We start from the raw sequence: 17,819 nt of genomic DNA, 5'->3' as shown, positions 1-17,819 counted from the left end.
AGAATAGTATATTTCATTGTTTAATGCAAAATAGAGTGGGATATTTATAATATAATGAGGAAGGATACTGGTAGTGCACAAACATGCAATTTCTCATGGTGGTGCATCCCGGTGTGATTCAAACGATATGCCAACTATAATCCAATTAATCTATCCTTTATGTCAGAGATGAACAATTTTGACCGTGGTGAGGGCCACAAAAAAAGCCGAACTCATCATGAGGGACCGCAGTTGCTCGCAGGTCTGCATACCCACATCAATACCCACACCTCCAAACAGCGCCGGCCCTGGCGTTTTGGAGAGCATAAGTGAAAATATGTTCGCGTAAGAGTGACTAACCAAATCAATGGGGGTGTCATGGCAAAAAGTGTCCCTCCAAATCACAATGGGGTTCGATCAACTATTAGGTTTCTTACAGATCACAAAGTCAGCTAATTTCTACTTCATTCATATGCAAATGCGTTTGATTCATACACTGGCTTGTCTGGCTGGCATGTTTTTAATTTGACCTGTCGTTCCCTTATCTACACTGAAATAATATTACTTTCAGTAGTTCTCTTATGATACTTTTTTCTATCTCGCATAGAGCTCATTAGTACACCCTTGTGGTTGAATATATGCATCTATTGTAGGTCCTAGGACACAATAATGAATCATGTTGAACTAACGAATACCGTAAAGCACATATGTCAGAGTCAAGGCCCGCGGGCCACATCCGGCCCGCGAGAAGGTTTTTTACGGCCCCTGGGATGATCTTGATTTATTATTAGAACCGGCCCGCAGACCGCAGCAAGCCGGCAGCCCGCAGATCTTTTACACGCACCAATACTACATTTCCCACAATGCAACGTTTACGTCCTATGCATGGCACAACTACGGGGCATGATTTGTATGAAGAGGTGTCAAGATGTGTAAATGAGATGGAGCTGCCTTGGGAAAAACTCGTGGGTTTGACAACCGACGGAGCACCTGCGATGTGTGGACACAGGAGCGGACTGGTGCGAAGGTACGGGAAAAGATGCAAGAGGAAAACGCGACAGGTGAGCTGACAGCTTATCATTGTATCATACACCAGGAAGCGTTGTGCGGTAAAGCCTTGAAAATGGAGCATGTAATGAGCATCATCACGCGCACAGTTAACTTTATCAGAGCCAAAGGTTTGAATCACCGCCAGTTCAAGGCATTTCTGACGGAGTTAGAAACGGAGCATGGTGATTTGCCTTATCACACAGAGGTGCGATGGCTAAGCCAGGGAAAGGTGCTTCAAAGATGTTTCGAGCTTCGTGAGGAGATTTGTCTGTTCTTGGACAGCAAAGGGAAAGACACAACACAACTCCGAGACGAAATGTTTCTGTGTGAAATGGCTTTTCTGTGTGACATTACGAGTCATCTGAATGCAATGAACTTGCAGCTGCAGGGTCGGGATCGTGTCATCTCTGATATGTACAGTACAGTGAAGGCATTTAAAACCAAACTGACTCTGTGGGAGACGCAGATGCGGAAAGAAAATTTGAGCCACTTTCCCAGCTGCCAGACCATGAAAGAGAAGCTCTCTACCAGTGCGTTCCCGAGCGCACAGTTGGCTGATAAAATAGGTATGCTTGCCGCTGACTTTCGACGCCGATTTGCTGACTTTGAAGCACAAAAAAGCAGGTTGGAACTGCTCGGTAACCCATTTGCTGTTGACGTGGAAAGCTCACCACCAAACCTCCAAATGGAGTTGATTGACCTCCAATGCAATGATGCACTGAGGGCAAAATATGCGGCAGTGGGTGCTGCGGAGTTCGCCCGTTTCCTCCCCGACACAATGCCCCAGCTGCGCATCCAGGCTGCTCAAACGTTGTCTATGTTTGGCAGCACATACCTGTGTGAACAACTGTTTTCTTTGATGAACTTGAACAAAACATCACACAGAAGTCGACTTACTGCTGAACACCTCCACTCAATTCTGAGGATTTCCTCAGCTCAGAGCCTTACCCCGAACATTGATGAACTTGTGGAAAAGATGGGACACCACCAAGTATCACCCTCAACCTCAAACAAGTGAACATTACTGTGCAATCACATATTTAGAGTTTTTACTCAGTTCAAGTTTAAAAGTTAAAGTTTAATATTTGTTTTCACTGCATGTTACTTCTCCTTAAACAAAGTGTTGTTTTTGATTAATAGATTTTTGCACTTTATTTTATTGTATTTCAATCCAATTATATTTTAAAAATATTTCAGTTGAGTGGATGATAGAAAATTGCTATTATTGTTTTTTTCTTTGAAGTAAATTTAGCCCACTTTTGCTAAAATAGAAAATATAGGCTACTGATGGTGCCTTGAATACCGGTTTCTTTCATTTAATGTTCATGTTATGGGGATTTTTATATAAAGGAAATTTGTCTTTTGTGTCTGTTGAAAATTAAAGATTACTGACAGAGCCATAAGAAAATATTGCTTTATTTATCTGATCATATTGGAATATATTTGTTAGGTTTTCAGTAGGTTCAATTAGGTTCACTAGACTATATGCGTCATTTAAAAAAAATTTCAATGAATAATATAATAATAATATATGCCATTTAGCAGACGCTTTTATCCAAAGCGACTTACAGTCATGTGTGCATACATTCTATGTATGGGTGGTCCCGGGGATCGAACCCACTACCCTGGCGTTACAAGCGCCATGCTCTACCAACTGAGCTACAGAACCCATTCGAACAGTCCGGCCCTCGGCTTGTAGCTAAATTTTTTATTTGGCCCTCCGTCCATTTGACTTTGACACCCCTGCCGTAAAGGGATACCTTACAATTTACAACAATGAACACCTTGTGCAACAGCTGTGAAAACCAACCTTCGATTCTGGGAGGTGATTCTGCAACTTCGGGCACTTTGGCCATTACAAGCTTTCAGATTCAAAAAAAAAAAATGAAACACCATTTTTACCAGTATTATAATTGTGTTTGATTTGTCTAGAAATAATATCTGATAATGGCTGCGATCGTACTATTCAGGAATGTATATCTTTTTGTCATTTTTCTAAAACCGCTATAAACAAATGTCAGTTACATCACGTCATTAACATATAAAGAATAAAAACATGTTTAAAAAAATAAATCCCCAAAATTGACCCTGAGGACATAGAAGCTCCGTAGTTGCAGAATCACCCAGGTACACTCACATGACAATCATAGACTGAAATACTGAATTATTGTGTGTGGACTCGAGAGGTGGGTGCTGTGTGGGTGGGAGGTTCTGCCTGTCTCTCAAGGGGGACTCAAAGAGGGAGACTGCAAAGTCCAGGCACTGCTGCTCTCTTTGATCTGAGTGTTTGCAGTGCTAGTGTTTTTAGTTCATCTGTGTATGTAATCAAACACAAGGCACCTGTGAGAACATTTGATGGATTAGTGCAGTGTTATAAATGGGAGATATTTACTTTTCAACAGTTGTTTAATGTATAGCTGACCTCAAGCTCCAACTCAGAGCATCAGACTGATCAGAACTCACTGGCTCTGGTGGATGGGATACCTCCTGTGTGTCTTAGACAGTTGATGGTCCTAAATTAATTTGGAGAGGTAAATTGAAGAGGTACACTTTTTATAAGCTAAGCATAAATACCATTTCTTGCTTTCTCATGTCACCCAAAGCTTATTATCACGTTTCAGGTAAAAACCCAGATGCAGATAATGTCGAATTAACGACAGTTTATTTATCCAACAGGGGCAGGCAAAAGACAGGTCAAGGGCAGGCAGGAGTCAGTAATCCAGATAGGTGGGGAAAAGGTACAAGATGGCAGGCAGAAAAGGTCAAAACCGGGAAAACTAGAAAAAAGGAACAGCCGAGAGACAGGACCAGAGGGAAACCGCTGGTAGGCTTGACCAAACAAAACGAACTGGCAACAGACAAACAGAGAACACAGGTATAAATACACAGGGGATAATGGGGAAGATGGGCGACACCTGGAGGGGGGTGGAGACAATCACAAAACAGGTGAAACAACATACACTCCTAAAAATCTTTTTAGATTAAAAGACTATAAGAGCACCATATAGAATTTAGGAACAGCATTAGCTAGGCCAACCACATTTGTATTTATTGATTGATTGACTTCGCTAGATAGAGGTGCACACACAACCCCAGACTTGACACAGGAGACTTAACACAGGACAAGTAAAATTATACAATCTCAGCCTTTGCCACTCATGCTGTACAAATGTAACAACTTTCCATCTTGGTAAAGTTCCCGTTGTTGGATGTCATTTGTCTCTTGTAGGAACTCCTCTGCCTGCAACAGCAATTAGATTGCTGGCCAACTCTTCATCAATCAAATGACCGCTTGCCCACCGAAGGCTCCGCAACATGGTCTAACAATAGCTGGCTAACGTTACTACGTTTTATTGATTCCATAACTAGATTATAGACGAGTGACGTTAGCTAGCTATCTCGAGTTCAGTTTACTGTCAATGGCAGATCTAGCTAGCTGACGCCGTTGGTAGCGTTACATTATCTAACTGTGACTAACCCCATTCGGTACACATTTGCGTAACCACTACATTCAAACGAGGTTGCAATGAAAACGAATGGCACTGTAACGTCTGTTGACATCAAAATATTGAGTGTGAACTACATTTCTAATCACGCGTTGATTGACATGGTAATGGCACAATAGTATTGGAGAAAGTTGCAAAAACTGAGCCCCCCCCGTACGTTAAATTGTGATGCGTCATGACGTAACAGCACGCATAAAGCAACTCATTCTGTGTCTTTACAGCCTCTCTCCACCAGGTGTAGCGCTTCTCTCACCGTTTAAAAACAACACAGGGACAGGGTAAGGGGGATATCTAAATCCTTTTTCGTTTTCGTCATCACTGCAAGTCATCATGATTTGAAAAAGCCTCTGTTTACTTCTGAAGATAACTTTAGCGGCCCCCTAAAATTCCCGATTCAAATTCGACACAAACCTTCCAATAGGTATAGGTAATGACACATTATAGAAACTCTTTATAGTGTTTTATTTACGTTTTAGAGGTGAAGGTCGATTTTGTTGGAAAGGGGAGAAAGTGTGCTTTACAATGGTATTGATATTACAGTTGATCTGGAAGTACTACGTTTTTGGGGGCGCTAAAATAAGGTCAGCGATGTAGATTCCAAGAACACAGGATGAGATGTTACTATCCTTTGTGCAAGCACTTCCAAGAGTTAATGAACAGTGAGCCTGGTGAAATTTGGGGAGCGCATCGACAGTAGTGTACCCTTGGTTCCTAGGGTGTTTCGGCCTTTCACACTATTCACCCTCCCCAAAGGCAGCCAGCGACAGGGTGATCAATCCTACACTTGCGTCCCATTCCCAATTAGTCATAGGAGTTGCCTTGTTGTTGATAGCCAACAATCCCATGGGACTATGCATGGCAGGGGCGTCCTCCTCCCTGAGTCAAGCATTGTTGACCGCATACTTCCTGGCCCTCTCACTTCGGGGCCCAGCTGGGGTCTTTCCTCTTCATCCAGAGCCACTGACTGCTGCCTTCTGCCGCCTCCGATACAGCTTTGATTGTCGAACGCTGGCTCTGGCCCTTAATTCCCAGGTCTCTAAGCAGTCTGGTTGTAGATGTTGCCACAAAACCTCTGCAAATACAAATAGGTCCTTGTTTTTGCTTCTCAAAACCGACGTTAGATAGCTAGCTAACATTAAGTCAACGTTAACGTTACTATGAACTTTAACGTTAACAAACTTTATGCAAATGACAATCTATGACTCATAGTGTAACAGTATACTTTTAAACCGTCCCCTCGCCCATACCCGGGCGCGAACCAGGGACCTTCTGCACACAACGACAACAGTCACCCTCAAAGCATCGTTACCCATCGCTCCACAAAAGCCGCGGCACTTGCAGAGCAAGGGGAACTACCACTTCAAGGTCTCAGAGCAAGTGACGTAACCGATTGAAACGCTAACTAAGCTAGCCGTTTCACATCCGTTACACTCACCCCCTTTTGACCTTCCTCCTTTTTTCCGCAGCAACCAGTAATCCGGGTCAACAGCATCAATGTAACAGTATACTTTTAAACCGTCCCCTTGCCCATACCCGGGCGCGAACCAGGGACCTTCTGCACACAACGACAACAGTCACCCTCGAAGCATCGTTACCCATCGCTCCACAAAAGCCGCGGCCCTTGCAGAGCAAGGGGAACTACTACTTTAAGGTCTCAGAGCAAGTGACGTAACCGATTGAAACGCTATTTAGCGCACACCGCTAACTAAGCTAGCCGTTTCACATCCGTTACAATAGCATACATATAGGTGAATCGTTGTGACATGATATACGAGTGAGAGTGTAATCAATGTGTAATAACTACGTTAAACAAAAAAACTATAGCTCCTGAAACAGCTTATGTCGTTTTGGTGTGTTTTTGATGAAGAACATTGTTTGCATCCATGAACTAGCTAGCTTTTTTACGACCAAGCACTGTCCGGCATTCCGACTCTTTTCAGTGAGCCGGCTCGTTCGGCTCAACTCACCAACTCTTTTGGCTTTCAAACGGCATCCCACAAATTGAAATAAATGTTAAAAAGAATGATGCTATTACACATGTGCATTTAAAGTATAACTTTTTAAATATATATATAAACAAAGGTCATATAAATGAACTATTCAAAACTAATACAATCTGAACAACATAATAATAGAATATTGCACCATGTCAAAGAAAAATAAGGAACAATGTGCAAAACTGCAGCATCCCACTTAAAACATTAAACTGGTCCCTTTTTCTCTCTCGCTTCTTTATTGCCATGTTATATCCAGCAGCACACAGCAATGCTGACCATATTTTGCTTTTATGAGAGGTTTGCATTCAGAAATACAAGCTGAATGCAAAGGGGGCTGATTGGGGCTGATGCAGTTTCTTCTCAGTAATTATTTGTCCCGTTTTCGAGAAGACCCTCTCAGAGGGAACGGATGTGGCCACTATGCAGAGTCTCCCTGTCGTGACTTTAGTAGGCCCTGGGTAGACAGAGGCCTTGTTCTTCCACCAGCTCAGAGGATCTGCAGATCTTTGGAGGAGCGGCTCCATTATGGCATCTGTTGAGGGATTCCTTCGTGCTGCATCCCCAGTTGCTCTCTCGTCAAACAGCAGACGTTTGTGGCACTACTGCTGGTTCTTCTGCTCCATCTGATCCCTCTTTTTCCTGTTGCCCTGGTGCCTGAGCCAGCTGACTGCTGGGGATGTCCCTCCCTGCTGCTGAGGTTATTCTTTGAAGAGCCTCATCAATCGCTCTGGCATCACTGAAGGCTAACTTCTTAAACATGGGGTCAAGTGCAGCGGTTTCTGATAGCACGTGATTATATTCCATTCTGTGGAACTTTCTGTCCATTGATGAACATAGGGTGTCCATCAACTCTGTCACATGTCCTGTGGTTACATTTGCTTCTCTCTGGCGGCTGGCTGTGATTCGCTGCAGACCTTTACACAGGAGTATCATTTTTTAGGCTGTCACATATCTGAAAAGAGAGAACAGTACCTTTATTAGTTCAGGTTCATGTTTTGTCCACAGATACTACATTCTCATATACATATATAATACTGGATTAAATAATGATGTAGTAATAACTGCTTACTGTATCTCTCTCCACTCCACTCTCTCCATAGTGACCTGCTCAAAGGGTTCCAGGACTCCACCACCTCTCATTACTCTTGGGTCAGAGCATCAACAGGTGCATTGACAATGGCCAGGGTAGAGACGATGGCATCTTTTGACTCAAGAAACCGCTTCAGCATATAAAATGTTGAATTCCACCTTGTAGTGCAGTCTTGTTTAGGCCTCAGCTCAGGCATCCCCATCTGGCGTTGTGTAGACCTTAGTTTTTCAGCACCTACTGTGCTCCTGTGGAAGTATTCCACAGCTGCTTTCACTTTGTCCACAGTGGGCTTCATCACTGTCAGAGCACCTCTTATGATCAGGTTGATTGTGTGGGCAAGACATGGATGATGTGTCCAGTTGAACATTTTCATGGCTTTGGTTATGTTAGCTGCATTGTCGTTAACACAACAGACCACTTTTCCATCTACTTGCCATTCTCTGGCCACTCTCAACAGTTCCTCTGCCAATTTCTCTGAGGTGTGTCTGTCGCTGAACTCAAAGCAGTCCAGAAGACAGCTAGACATCGAAAAATCTTCAATGAAGTGACAGGTAACCAACATGTAAGAAGTGGGTACCCTTGATGTCCAGCAGTCAGTGGTGAGGCAAACTGCAGTAGGTTTTTGGACTCCTTCCCATACTGAAGCCTGTGTGCTCTCGTACAGTTGTGGAATAAGTGATATTTGAAAGGGCTTTCCTGCTTGGAATTGTGTACATTGGATTTAGACTATTGCTAAAATTTCTAAAACCTCTGTCCTCCACGATCAAAAATGGCTGGAAATTGGTGGCAATCATTTTAGCCTGCTCTTAAATGCAAGTAAAACTAAATGCATGCTCTTCTACCGATCGCTGCCCGCCCGTCCAGCATCACTACTCTGGACGGTTCTGACTTAGAATATGTGGACACATACATATACCTATGTGTCTGATTAGAATGTAAACTCCTTTCAGACTCACATTAAGCATCTCCAATCCAAAATTACATCTAGAATCTTTAAATCTAGAATATATGTCACGCCTTGGTCATTGTATCTTGTGTTTATGTTATATGTTTGGGTAGGCCAGGGTGTGACATGGGTTTATATGTTGTATTTCGTATTAGGGTTTGTATTAATTGGGAGTGTGTATTATTAGGGGTGTGTCTAGTTAGGCTTGGCTGCCTGAGGCGATTCCTAATTGGAGTCAGCTGATTCTAGTTGTCTCGGATTGGGAACCGTATTTAGGTAGCCTGAGTGCGCGTTGTATTTCGTGGGTGATTGTACCTGTCTTTGTGTTAGTCACCAGATAGGCTGTATTAGTTTCACTCGTTTGTTGTTTTGTATTTTCAGTTATTTCATGTACAGCATTTTCTTCATTAAATGTCATGAGTAACCTACACGCTGCATTTCGGTCTGACTCTCTTCAAACAACAGACGAACGACATTACAATATACAGATTTGGTAAAAGATCAAGTCCATATTACAGCAGGAACAGCTCAAATAAGCAAAGAGAAACAACAGTCCATCATTACTTTAAGACATGAAGGTCAGTCAAATCGGACAATTTCAAGAACTTTCAAAGTTTCTTCAAGTGCATTCGCAAAAACCATCAAGCGCTATGATGAAAATGGCTCTCATGAGGACCGCTACAGGAAAGGAAGGCCCAGAGTTATCTCTGCTGCAGGGGAAAAGTTCCATAGATTTAATTGCACCTCAGATTGCAGCCCAAATAAATGCTTCACAGAGTTCAAGTAACAGACACATCTCAACATCAACTGTTCAGAGACTGCATGAATCAGGCCTTCATGGTTGAATTGCTGCAAAGAAACCACTACTAAAGGACACCAATAATAATAAGAATCTTGCTTGGGCCAAGAAACACGAGCAATGGACATTAGACCGGTGGGAATTTGTCCTTTGGTCTGATGAGTCCAAATTTGACATTTTTAGGTCCAACCGCCGTGTCTTTGTGAGACGCAGAGTAGGTGAACGGATGATCTCCGCATTTGTGGTTCCCACCGTGAAGCATGGAGGAGGAGGTGTGGGGGTGCTTTGCTGGTGACACTGTTAAGTGATTTATTTAGAATTCAAGGCACACTTAACCAGCATGGCTACCACAGCATTCTGCAGCGATACCCCATCCCATCTGGTTTGCGCTTAGTGTGACTATCATTTGTTTTTCAACCGGACATTGACCCAACACATCTCCAGGCTGTGTAAGGGCTATTTGACCAAGAAGGAGAGTGATGGTGCTGCATCAGATGACCTGGCATCCACAATCTCCTGACCTCATCCCAATTGAGATGGTTTGGGATGAGTTGGACCGCAGAGTGAAGGAAAAGCAGCCAACAAGTGGTCAGCATATTTTGGAAATCCTTAAAGACTGTTGGAAAAGCATTCCAGGTAAAGCTGGTTGAGAGAATTGTTGACCGGGGCACCTCTAGTTGGGTAGAAATTTGACGAACTGACTTGTAGGAAAGGTGGCATCCTATGACAGTGCCACTTTGAAAGTCACTGAGCTCTTCAGTACTGCCAGTGTTTGTCTATGGAGATTGCATGGCGGTGTGCTCAATTTTATACACCTGTCAGCAACGTATGTGGCTGAAATAGCCAAATCCACTAATTTGAAGGGTTGTCCACATACTTTTAGTGATGTCGTGTAGTTTCAGCCGTTGCAAAAATCGAGGAGTCGATTCGTTGCAGAATCGAAGCTTGACATCCCAGAAATTGGAGTCGACGGGCAAAGAATCTATTATTTTGGAGTTGACTCCCCACCACTAGGTGCTTGTAGGTGGGGCTGAATTGGACTACTTATCTCAGCTCATCTTAAGCTTCCATCTATGAATGAGATTGCTTTATGGAAAGAAACACCATGAACACTCCACTACGGATGTTTGGTATGTGACCATCACTGTCAAACTCTGCACATTTGCTAGAATTTGTGTGTACAATCTCTGGACTTCCTTTCCTTAACATGTGTTTGTTTCATTTGTGCAGTTCTTCTGACTCTACCCTGCTACAGCGCACATGGTAAGTGGAAAGCACTGTCATCTCTTGCATCTGTTTGTATGAATTAAATGGGGCCAGTTGTTGAGAGGTGTAGGGCTGTGCGGGCCACTATTCTGCCTCTCAGATTTATGTGTACAGTAGACATCAGAGATGATATTGTAATGTGGGATACTATTCTGCCTCTCAGATTTATGTGTGTACAGTATACAGCAGAGATAGTATTGTAATGTGGGCTACGACTCTCACTCTCAGATTGATGTGTGTACAGTATACAGCAGAGATATTATTGTAATGTGGGCTACTACTCTGCCTCTCAGATTGATGTGTGTACAGTAGACAGCAGAGATAGTATTGTAATGTGGGCTATTAATCTGCCTCTCAGATTGGTGTGTGTACAGTAGACAGCAGAGATAGTATTGTAATGTGGGCTACTACTCTGCCTCTCAGATTGATGTGTGTACAGTAGACAGCAGAGACAGTGTTGTAATGTGGGCTCCTCTTCAGTTACAATAATCCCCAGTGGAATACATTATTACTTATTGTTCTGTGGTTTGGACCTATATGTGCTTGCTATATTATTACATATATAATCGCTAGAATTAAATCAATAGGGTCTCTGTGGACATAGTTGTAAAGATTTGTCATTTCACTTTTAAAATGCATTACCTTTTTGACGTTTTCATCTGATTGTCAAACAGTCACTTCAAAGGGCTCCTTTACCAGGCTAGCAGCGCACGTTCATCCACTTCCTACCATATTTCAAGCCTCCAAACAGTGGTGAATGGAAAGAGACATCTGTTACACAAAACACCAAAAAAGTGTAATGATATTTGCCGATTGTCATTAGGCCAGAATTGATGTGTCCACTCCTAGGCGGCGTGTGAGTTTCAAGTTAGGGGAAGCTAATGGTCACCATAAAAATGCACCTTTATAATAAAGCATTACATGCGTCATCACATTTGCAAACTTATGTAAGATAGCCTACTATTCATAAGGTGATCAGTGCATTGGATATTCATAACTTAGGCTAATATAACTCAGTCACTGTTCACAAAATGACCTTTCAATGCTTGGCTGAGCGCGTACGGTAGAGTTGGCCTAGGCTATAGCAGATACATTTCTTAAACAATATTTTCTTTGCCCGTGAAGAATTTGGCCTTTTATAAACACATTTCATGCAATTCTACTTCACTTTATATGACTGGAGACATTGAAATAATCTTTTTTGATTAGACAAATGACAGGGTACTCTAATCTGCTGACACTTACAAACAGATCAGTAAAAACAATGTCTGATTAGGGCTTGGTGGTATGGCCAAAATATCATGTCACGGTATACAAAAAAAATAAGGTATTTTATGTTTTTGAATAATAAAAGTTATAAATTGCTTTGAGTAGTGCGTGACCCTAGGCTGGCAAAACATACATTCTATGTGATTTCAATTGGTCTTTCCCCATTTTCATCAATTTCTGCATTTCCATCACTCATTTGAGGTCATTTCCATACTGCACGATATAAGCAAACAATCCAGGCCTTATTTTTGACCAAATGTTGCAATTGAGATTTTATTAGCGATTTAGCTCAAAACACTTGGGTGAACTGTTGGAATCATGGAAGTATGACGGTTATTCTAATTCTATATTTAGAATATAATAGTGGACACTTTGAATACAGTGTTGTTGGACATGACAACGAATGAAAATGCCAAAAATGATTGTGACAGGGTAGGAACCGAAGTGTTAGTAACTGTTTCCTAGGGGACCCTATAATCTTTGGCTATATTTAATGTTTTTTCTTAGCTACTTTATGTAGCTAACATATTCACGATTTGTGTATTCCTCTTTGATTTAGAATATACTGTTGCGCAAACAAGATATATCAGGCTGTATACTTTTGCTCTGACTCAGTACATGTATTAACTAGCTAGCCAGCTAACTAGCGATTAGCATTAGCAGCTAACACAATGTAGGCCCAACTTGCTAAGGAAAGACAAACTAGCCGTTTGCAGATGTAAGAAAGTCACTTTTCCACATTTTGTCTCGTGACAGCCTTATTCTAAAATGGATGGAAAAAAATGTCCCCATCACCAATCTAGACAATTACCCCATAATGACAAAGCTATTTTTTATTTATTTATTTTTGCAAATTATTTTTTTAAATGAAATAACACATTTACATAAGTATTCAGGCCCTTTAAGCAGTACTTTGTTGAATCACCTTTGGCAGCGATTACAGCCTTGAGTCTTCTTGGGTATGACGCTACAAGCTTGGCACACCTGTATTTGGGGAGTTTTTACCATTCTCTGCAGATCCTTTCAAGCACTGTCAGATTGGAGCATCACTGCACAACTATTTTCAGGTTTCTCCAGAGATGTTTGATTGGGCTCTGGCTGGGCCACTCAAGGACATTCAGAGACTTGTCCCAAAGCCACTCCTGCGTTGTCCTGTTGGAAGGTGAACCTTCGCCCCAGTCTGAGGTCCTGAGTGCTCTGGAGCAGGTTTTCATCAAGGATTTTGCTGTACTTTGCTCTGTTCATATTTTCCTCGATCCTGATTAGTCTCCCAGTCTCTGCTGCTGAAAAACATCCCCACAGCATGATGCTGCCACCACCATGCTTCACTGTAGGGATGATATTGGCCAGGTGATGAGCGGTGCCCGCATTCCTCCATACGTGATGCTTGGCATTCAGGCCAAAGAGGTAAATATTGGTTTCATCAGACAAGAGAATTTTGTTTTCTCATGGTCTGAGAGTCCCTTAGTTGCCTTTTTGACAAACTCCAAGCGGGCTGTCATGTACTTTTTACTGAGGAGTGGTTTCTGTCAGGCCACTCTACCATGAAGGCCTGATTGGTGGAGTGCTGCAGAGATGGTTGTCCTTCTGTAAGATTCTCCCATCTCCGCAGAGGAACTCTGGAGCTCTGTCAGAGTGACCATCGGGTTCTTGGTCACCTCCCTGACCCAAGGCCCTCCTCCCCCGATTGCTCAGTTTGGCCTGGCGGACAGCTCTAGGAAGACTCTTGGTGGTTCCAAACATCTTCCATTTCAGATTGATGGAGGCCACTGTGTTGTTGGTGACCCTCAATGCTGAACACTAGTGGATGCACATTAAGAAGCAAAGGGAAAACATTATTGTTGTCATCAACATTGTTGCATGTGCTGCATTGACCATGCAGACTGAAAGCAAGTGTGTCAGGGTCGAGGAACAACAAATTCGCTCCATGAGTAACAGGGGGACGGTTTATATGGAAAGCAGCATGGAGAGAGTGAGATGACTCAAGTAATGGAGTAAACATTTAACAAACCAAAATCAAATACTGTTATAGAAGGTAATGTAAAAACCCAAACCGGTTTGTGCATCAATACTGGTGTATCATAAAATACAGTATAGTAGACTTCCATCTAAACTGGAAGAGGAAATTATTGTCCAAAAACAAACGTTTTTAAGTGGCATTGACACAACAGTGATGAGAGTGAATATGCACACTCACCGGGGATATGGCCGATGCTCTCCGCTGGTGCCAATATCCTAAGATAGGCTACAGGCCTACTGTTCGCTCAATTAAGTTGAGAATTTTGATAACTTTCAAGACAGATTAGAGTTTTTTCATTGCCTTCTCTTTCCAGCAATAGCCATTTTCTTTCCAAACTACATTACTTATACAAAAGTACTGTATGTGGACACCCCTTCAAGCTCACAGAACGGGACCGCCTAGTGCTGAAGCGGGTAAAAAATGGTCTGTCCTTGGTTGTAACACTCAATACCGAGTTCCGAACTGCCTCTGGAAGCAACGTCAGCACAATAACTTTTTATCGGGAGCTTCATGATATGGGTTTCATAGCCGAGCAGCCGCACACCAGCCTAAGATCACCATGCCAAACGTTGGCTGGAGGGGTGTAAAGTTTGCCACCATTGGACTCTGGAGCAGTTGAAACATCTTGTCTGAAGTGATGAATCACACTTCACCATCTGGCAGTACGACAGACGAATCTGGGTTTGGCGGGTGCCAGGAGAACGCTACCTGCCCCAATGCATAGTGTCGACTGTAAAGTTTGGTGGATGAGGGATAATGGTCTGGGGCTGTTTTTCATGGTGCGAGCTAGGCCCCTTAGTACCAGTGAAAGGAAATCGTAACACGACAGCATACAATGACACTCTAGACGATTTTGTGCTTCCAACTTTGTGGCAACAATTTGGGGACCAACACTTTACATGTTGTGTTTACATTTCTGTTCATTGTAGCTAGTTGAAAAGTGACGTACATGTGTGTCAAGTATGGAAAATGTGTGCTAGACATCCGGCAAAACAAAACGCATATGCATCTGGTGGACTTCGGGCATTACTTTCACCCCTGTGCATTATGTACCTTACTTCCCTGACAGAGTTCTGCTTGAATAGGGATATCTGCAATCTGCGATAAACAAAAATATGAATGCAACAAAATTTTCCCAACACACAAAAAGCTTATTTTTTACACATTTGGTGCACAATTGTGTTTACGTCTCTGTTAGTGAGCATTTCTCCTTGGCCAAGATAATCCATCCACCTGACAGGTGAGGCATATCAAGAAGCTGATTAAACAGCATGATCACGACACAGGTGCACCTTGTGCTGGGGAGGCCACTCTAAAGTGTGCTAGGTGTTGAGGAGTATTTCTGTCTGTAATAAAGCCCTTTTATGGGAAAAAAAACATTCTGATTGGCTGAGCCTGGCTCCCAAGTGGGTGTGTCTATGGCCTCCCAGGCCCACCCATGTCTGTGCCCCTGCCCAGTCATGTGAAATCCATAGATTAGGGCCTAATTTATTTATTTAAATTGACTGATTTCCTCATATGAACTGTAACTCAGTAAAATTGTTGAAATTGTTGCATGTTGCGTCTTATATTTTTGTTCAGTATAGATAGTAAGTCAGTGAAATGAGTTGTCATCATTACTCTAAACAGTATAGCCTTTTAGGGCATACTAGTGGATGTGTTTTTTATAGTTGCTGTGGAGATATTAAGCCTGTAGAGAACTTTAAGGAGCGTTAACAGCAGCCATAGGTACCGTTGCTTCCTGACAATACCTTATTTAGTTTTTCAGGCATTTTATCATCAAATGATCTTTATGCTTTTTATCCTAATCAACTTCAGTCACTGATAGGCAGTTGTAATATGCGATTTTTAAAGCAATGAATTATTCAGTGCTTTACTTTTTCTTTTCTTTTTTTTTTTACTGTAAAGAAATTTACAGTTACAATATTTTCTTAGTGTGTGTTTTGCAAATATCACACTTAGATTAACAGCATAACCTGAGAAAGCTTTTCACAGAATACGTAGCCAGGACATTGTCTTGATGTGGGGATGTTACTTGTCTCACAGGGCAGGTAAATCCTTTTGGAATTCCAGTCTCCGTCCATGCTGGGAAGTTCTACGGCACGTGAGTATAGCAAGTGCCATTATTATCTCTGCTCTGGTTAGAAGCTGCCCTTGGGCCCAGATCTTTAGTGGGGATATGCAAAACTGACCTTAGAACAGTGTTTAGGGGCAACTTCATCCTACTACCTTTCGTTAATTAAGACATGTCATCATGATGTAACTGTATGTGTGTGCATTGCGACTCCAGTTTGTCTATGTCTAGTTTATGTGCTTCATATAGATGAAGATAAATGCCCTCTAGACATGAAGATGAGCCTCTGCCTTTCAGGGCTCCCAGAGATCACATCTGCGGCGGGGTTAATTATAGAGATCTAGATTTCACCTGCTGTGAAGGAGTACGTCATGAAGGGGCGGGGCTGTCCTGCTGTGGAAACAGGGTCTTTAACCTCACCCAGGCTTCCTGCTGTACCTATTCACTTGATCCTGGTAACTGGGTTAAAATCATACTTTTTTCAGCACCTCCTGAATTTAAAATGATATGCTGTGTGGGTGTTTATCTGTGATTCAACCATTGCAGGTCAACTGACTCTGAATGTAAGCCAGCTGGTGTCAGATTGCTGTGGGTTGAGGGCCTACGACCCACTCAACCAACTGTGTTGTGACTCACGGATCCTGAACAGGACCCAACCCCATGCCAAGTGTTGTGGAAAAGGTCAGTGAGGTGCAGTCTATTAACATAGACTGCACCAAAGATTTGCTGTCATCATTGATGATGTAGCTGTGTTTGTTTTATTCTCCCCAAAGGCAATAACAGAGGTGGTGTTGTAGTGTGCATTTCAAACTGTCCTTTTCAAACTGCCTACAGCAGGCAATATATTGTTACCACACTCTGCAGTCTATTAAAGCCAAAAAAGGTGAACATGCTTGTGTTCCTTGCTAGAAACCTTTAGGTATATCGTTGTTTTTTGTATTGCACTTTTTATTTGTTAAATTTTCAAACGCCTATATTCACAGACATCTTCCTCAAAAAAAATGTAGCCTAGGCTAGAATATTCTGTTGTGTGCCATAAACTTATTTGCACTGTCATTTATTTGGTTAATTCCGTACTTGGTTTGTTTACTTTATTGGTTTTGTAATTTGTTGCCTGTCCAAATGTGGGTTTATAGGCAACGTTTATTTTTTGTTCCAGTTTTAGGTTTGTTTTTGTTCCAGGTTTGCAAGGATTTTCCGGCAGCACGCAACTTGTTTTTCCAAAAAGTTTTGGTCAAGTGGAGGCCCATTAGAATAATCTATCTTGCAATTGTTGGTTCTCTCTCTCTCATTATTACCATATCATACTTTTATTTAGACTATTCACAAGCATAACTTTCTGAGATAGAACTTGGTTACTGGCCTCTTATATTCATTTGAAAGGTGATCATGGAAGATATGCTTGGACCAACAAGTCACATTCAAATAAAATGGGGAATGGGATAAAAAAAGCCTTTCGAAAGGCCCATGATCATCCGACATTGGAGAGGTGAGTGAGATAAATGTTATCTGACATTTTGCGCAGATTTTGGCACTCTCCGCTTCGTCTACAATCTACATTGTAGGCCTAATCTTGCATCACGTTAATAGTTGGCTAAGTCTAACTCCATATTTATTGAAAAAGGCTATTGGTGGAGTGCTGCAGTGATGGTTGTCCTTCTGGAAGGTTCTCCCATCTCCACAGAGGAACTCTGGAGCTCTGTCAGAGTGACCATCGGGTTCTTGGTCATCTCCCTGACCAAGGCCCTTCTCCCCCGATTGCTCAGTTTGGCCGGTCGGCCAGCTCTAGGAAGATTCTTGGTGGGTTGAAACTTCTTCCATTT

General features: G+C 42.3%; 1 protein-coding gene across 1 annotated transcript in view; it reads left to right on the top strand.

Moving 5' to 3' along the window:
• The first annotated feature begins 989 nt into the window (after positions 1-989).
• Positions 990-17,819, top strand: part of LOC124005639 — a 40,715-nt gene continuing 23,885 nt past the window's right edge. The window contains exons 1-5 of the mRNA XM_046315078.1: positions 990-1,040; positions 10,598-10,630; positions 15,969-16,026; positions 16,294-16,451; positions 16,543-16,677. Of these exons, the coding sequence (XP_046171034.1) occupies positions 1,019-1,040; positions 10,598-10,630; positions 15,969-16,026; positions 16,294-16,451; positions 16,543-16,677 (406 nt within the window). The 5' untranslated portion in view covers positions 990-1,018. The remainder of the gene's footprint in view (positions 1,041-10,597; positions 10,631-15,968; positions 16,027-16,293; positions 16,452-16,542; positions 16,678-17,819) is intronic.

The sequence above is a fragment of the Oncorhynchus gorbuscha genome, linkage group LG19, assembly GCF_021184085.1.
Source record: "Oncorhynchus gorbuscha isolate QuinsamMale2020 ecotype Even-year linkage group LG19, OgorEven_v1.0, whole genome shotgun sequence".
Taxonomy (NCBI): Eukaryota; Metazoa; Chordata; class Actinopteri; order Salmoniformes; family Salmonidae; genus Oncorhynchus; species Oncorhynchus gorbuscha.
Note: the sequence above shows the minus strand (reverse complement) of the source record. Positions and strands in the feature narration are given on the sequence as shown.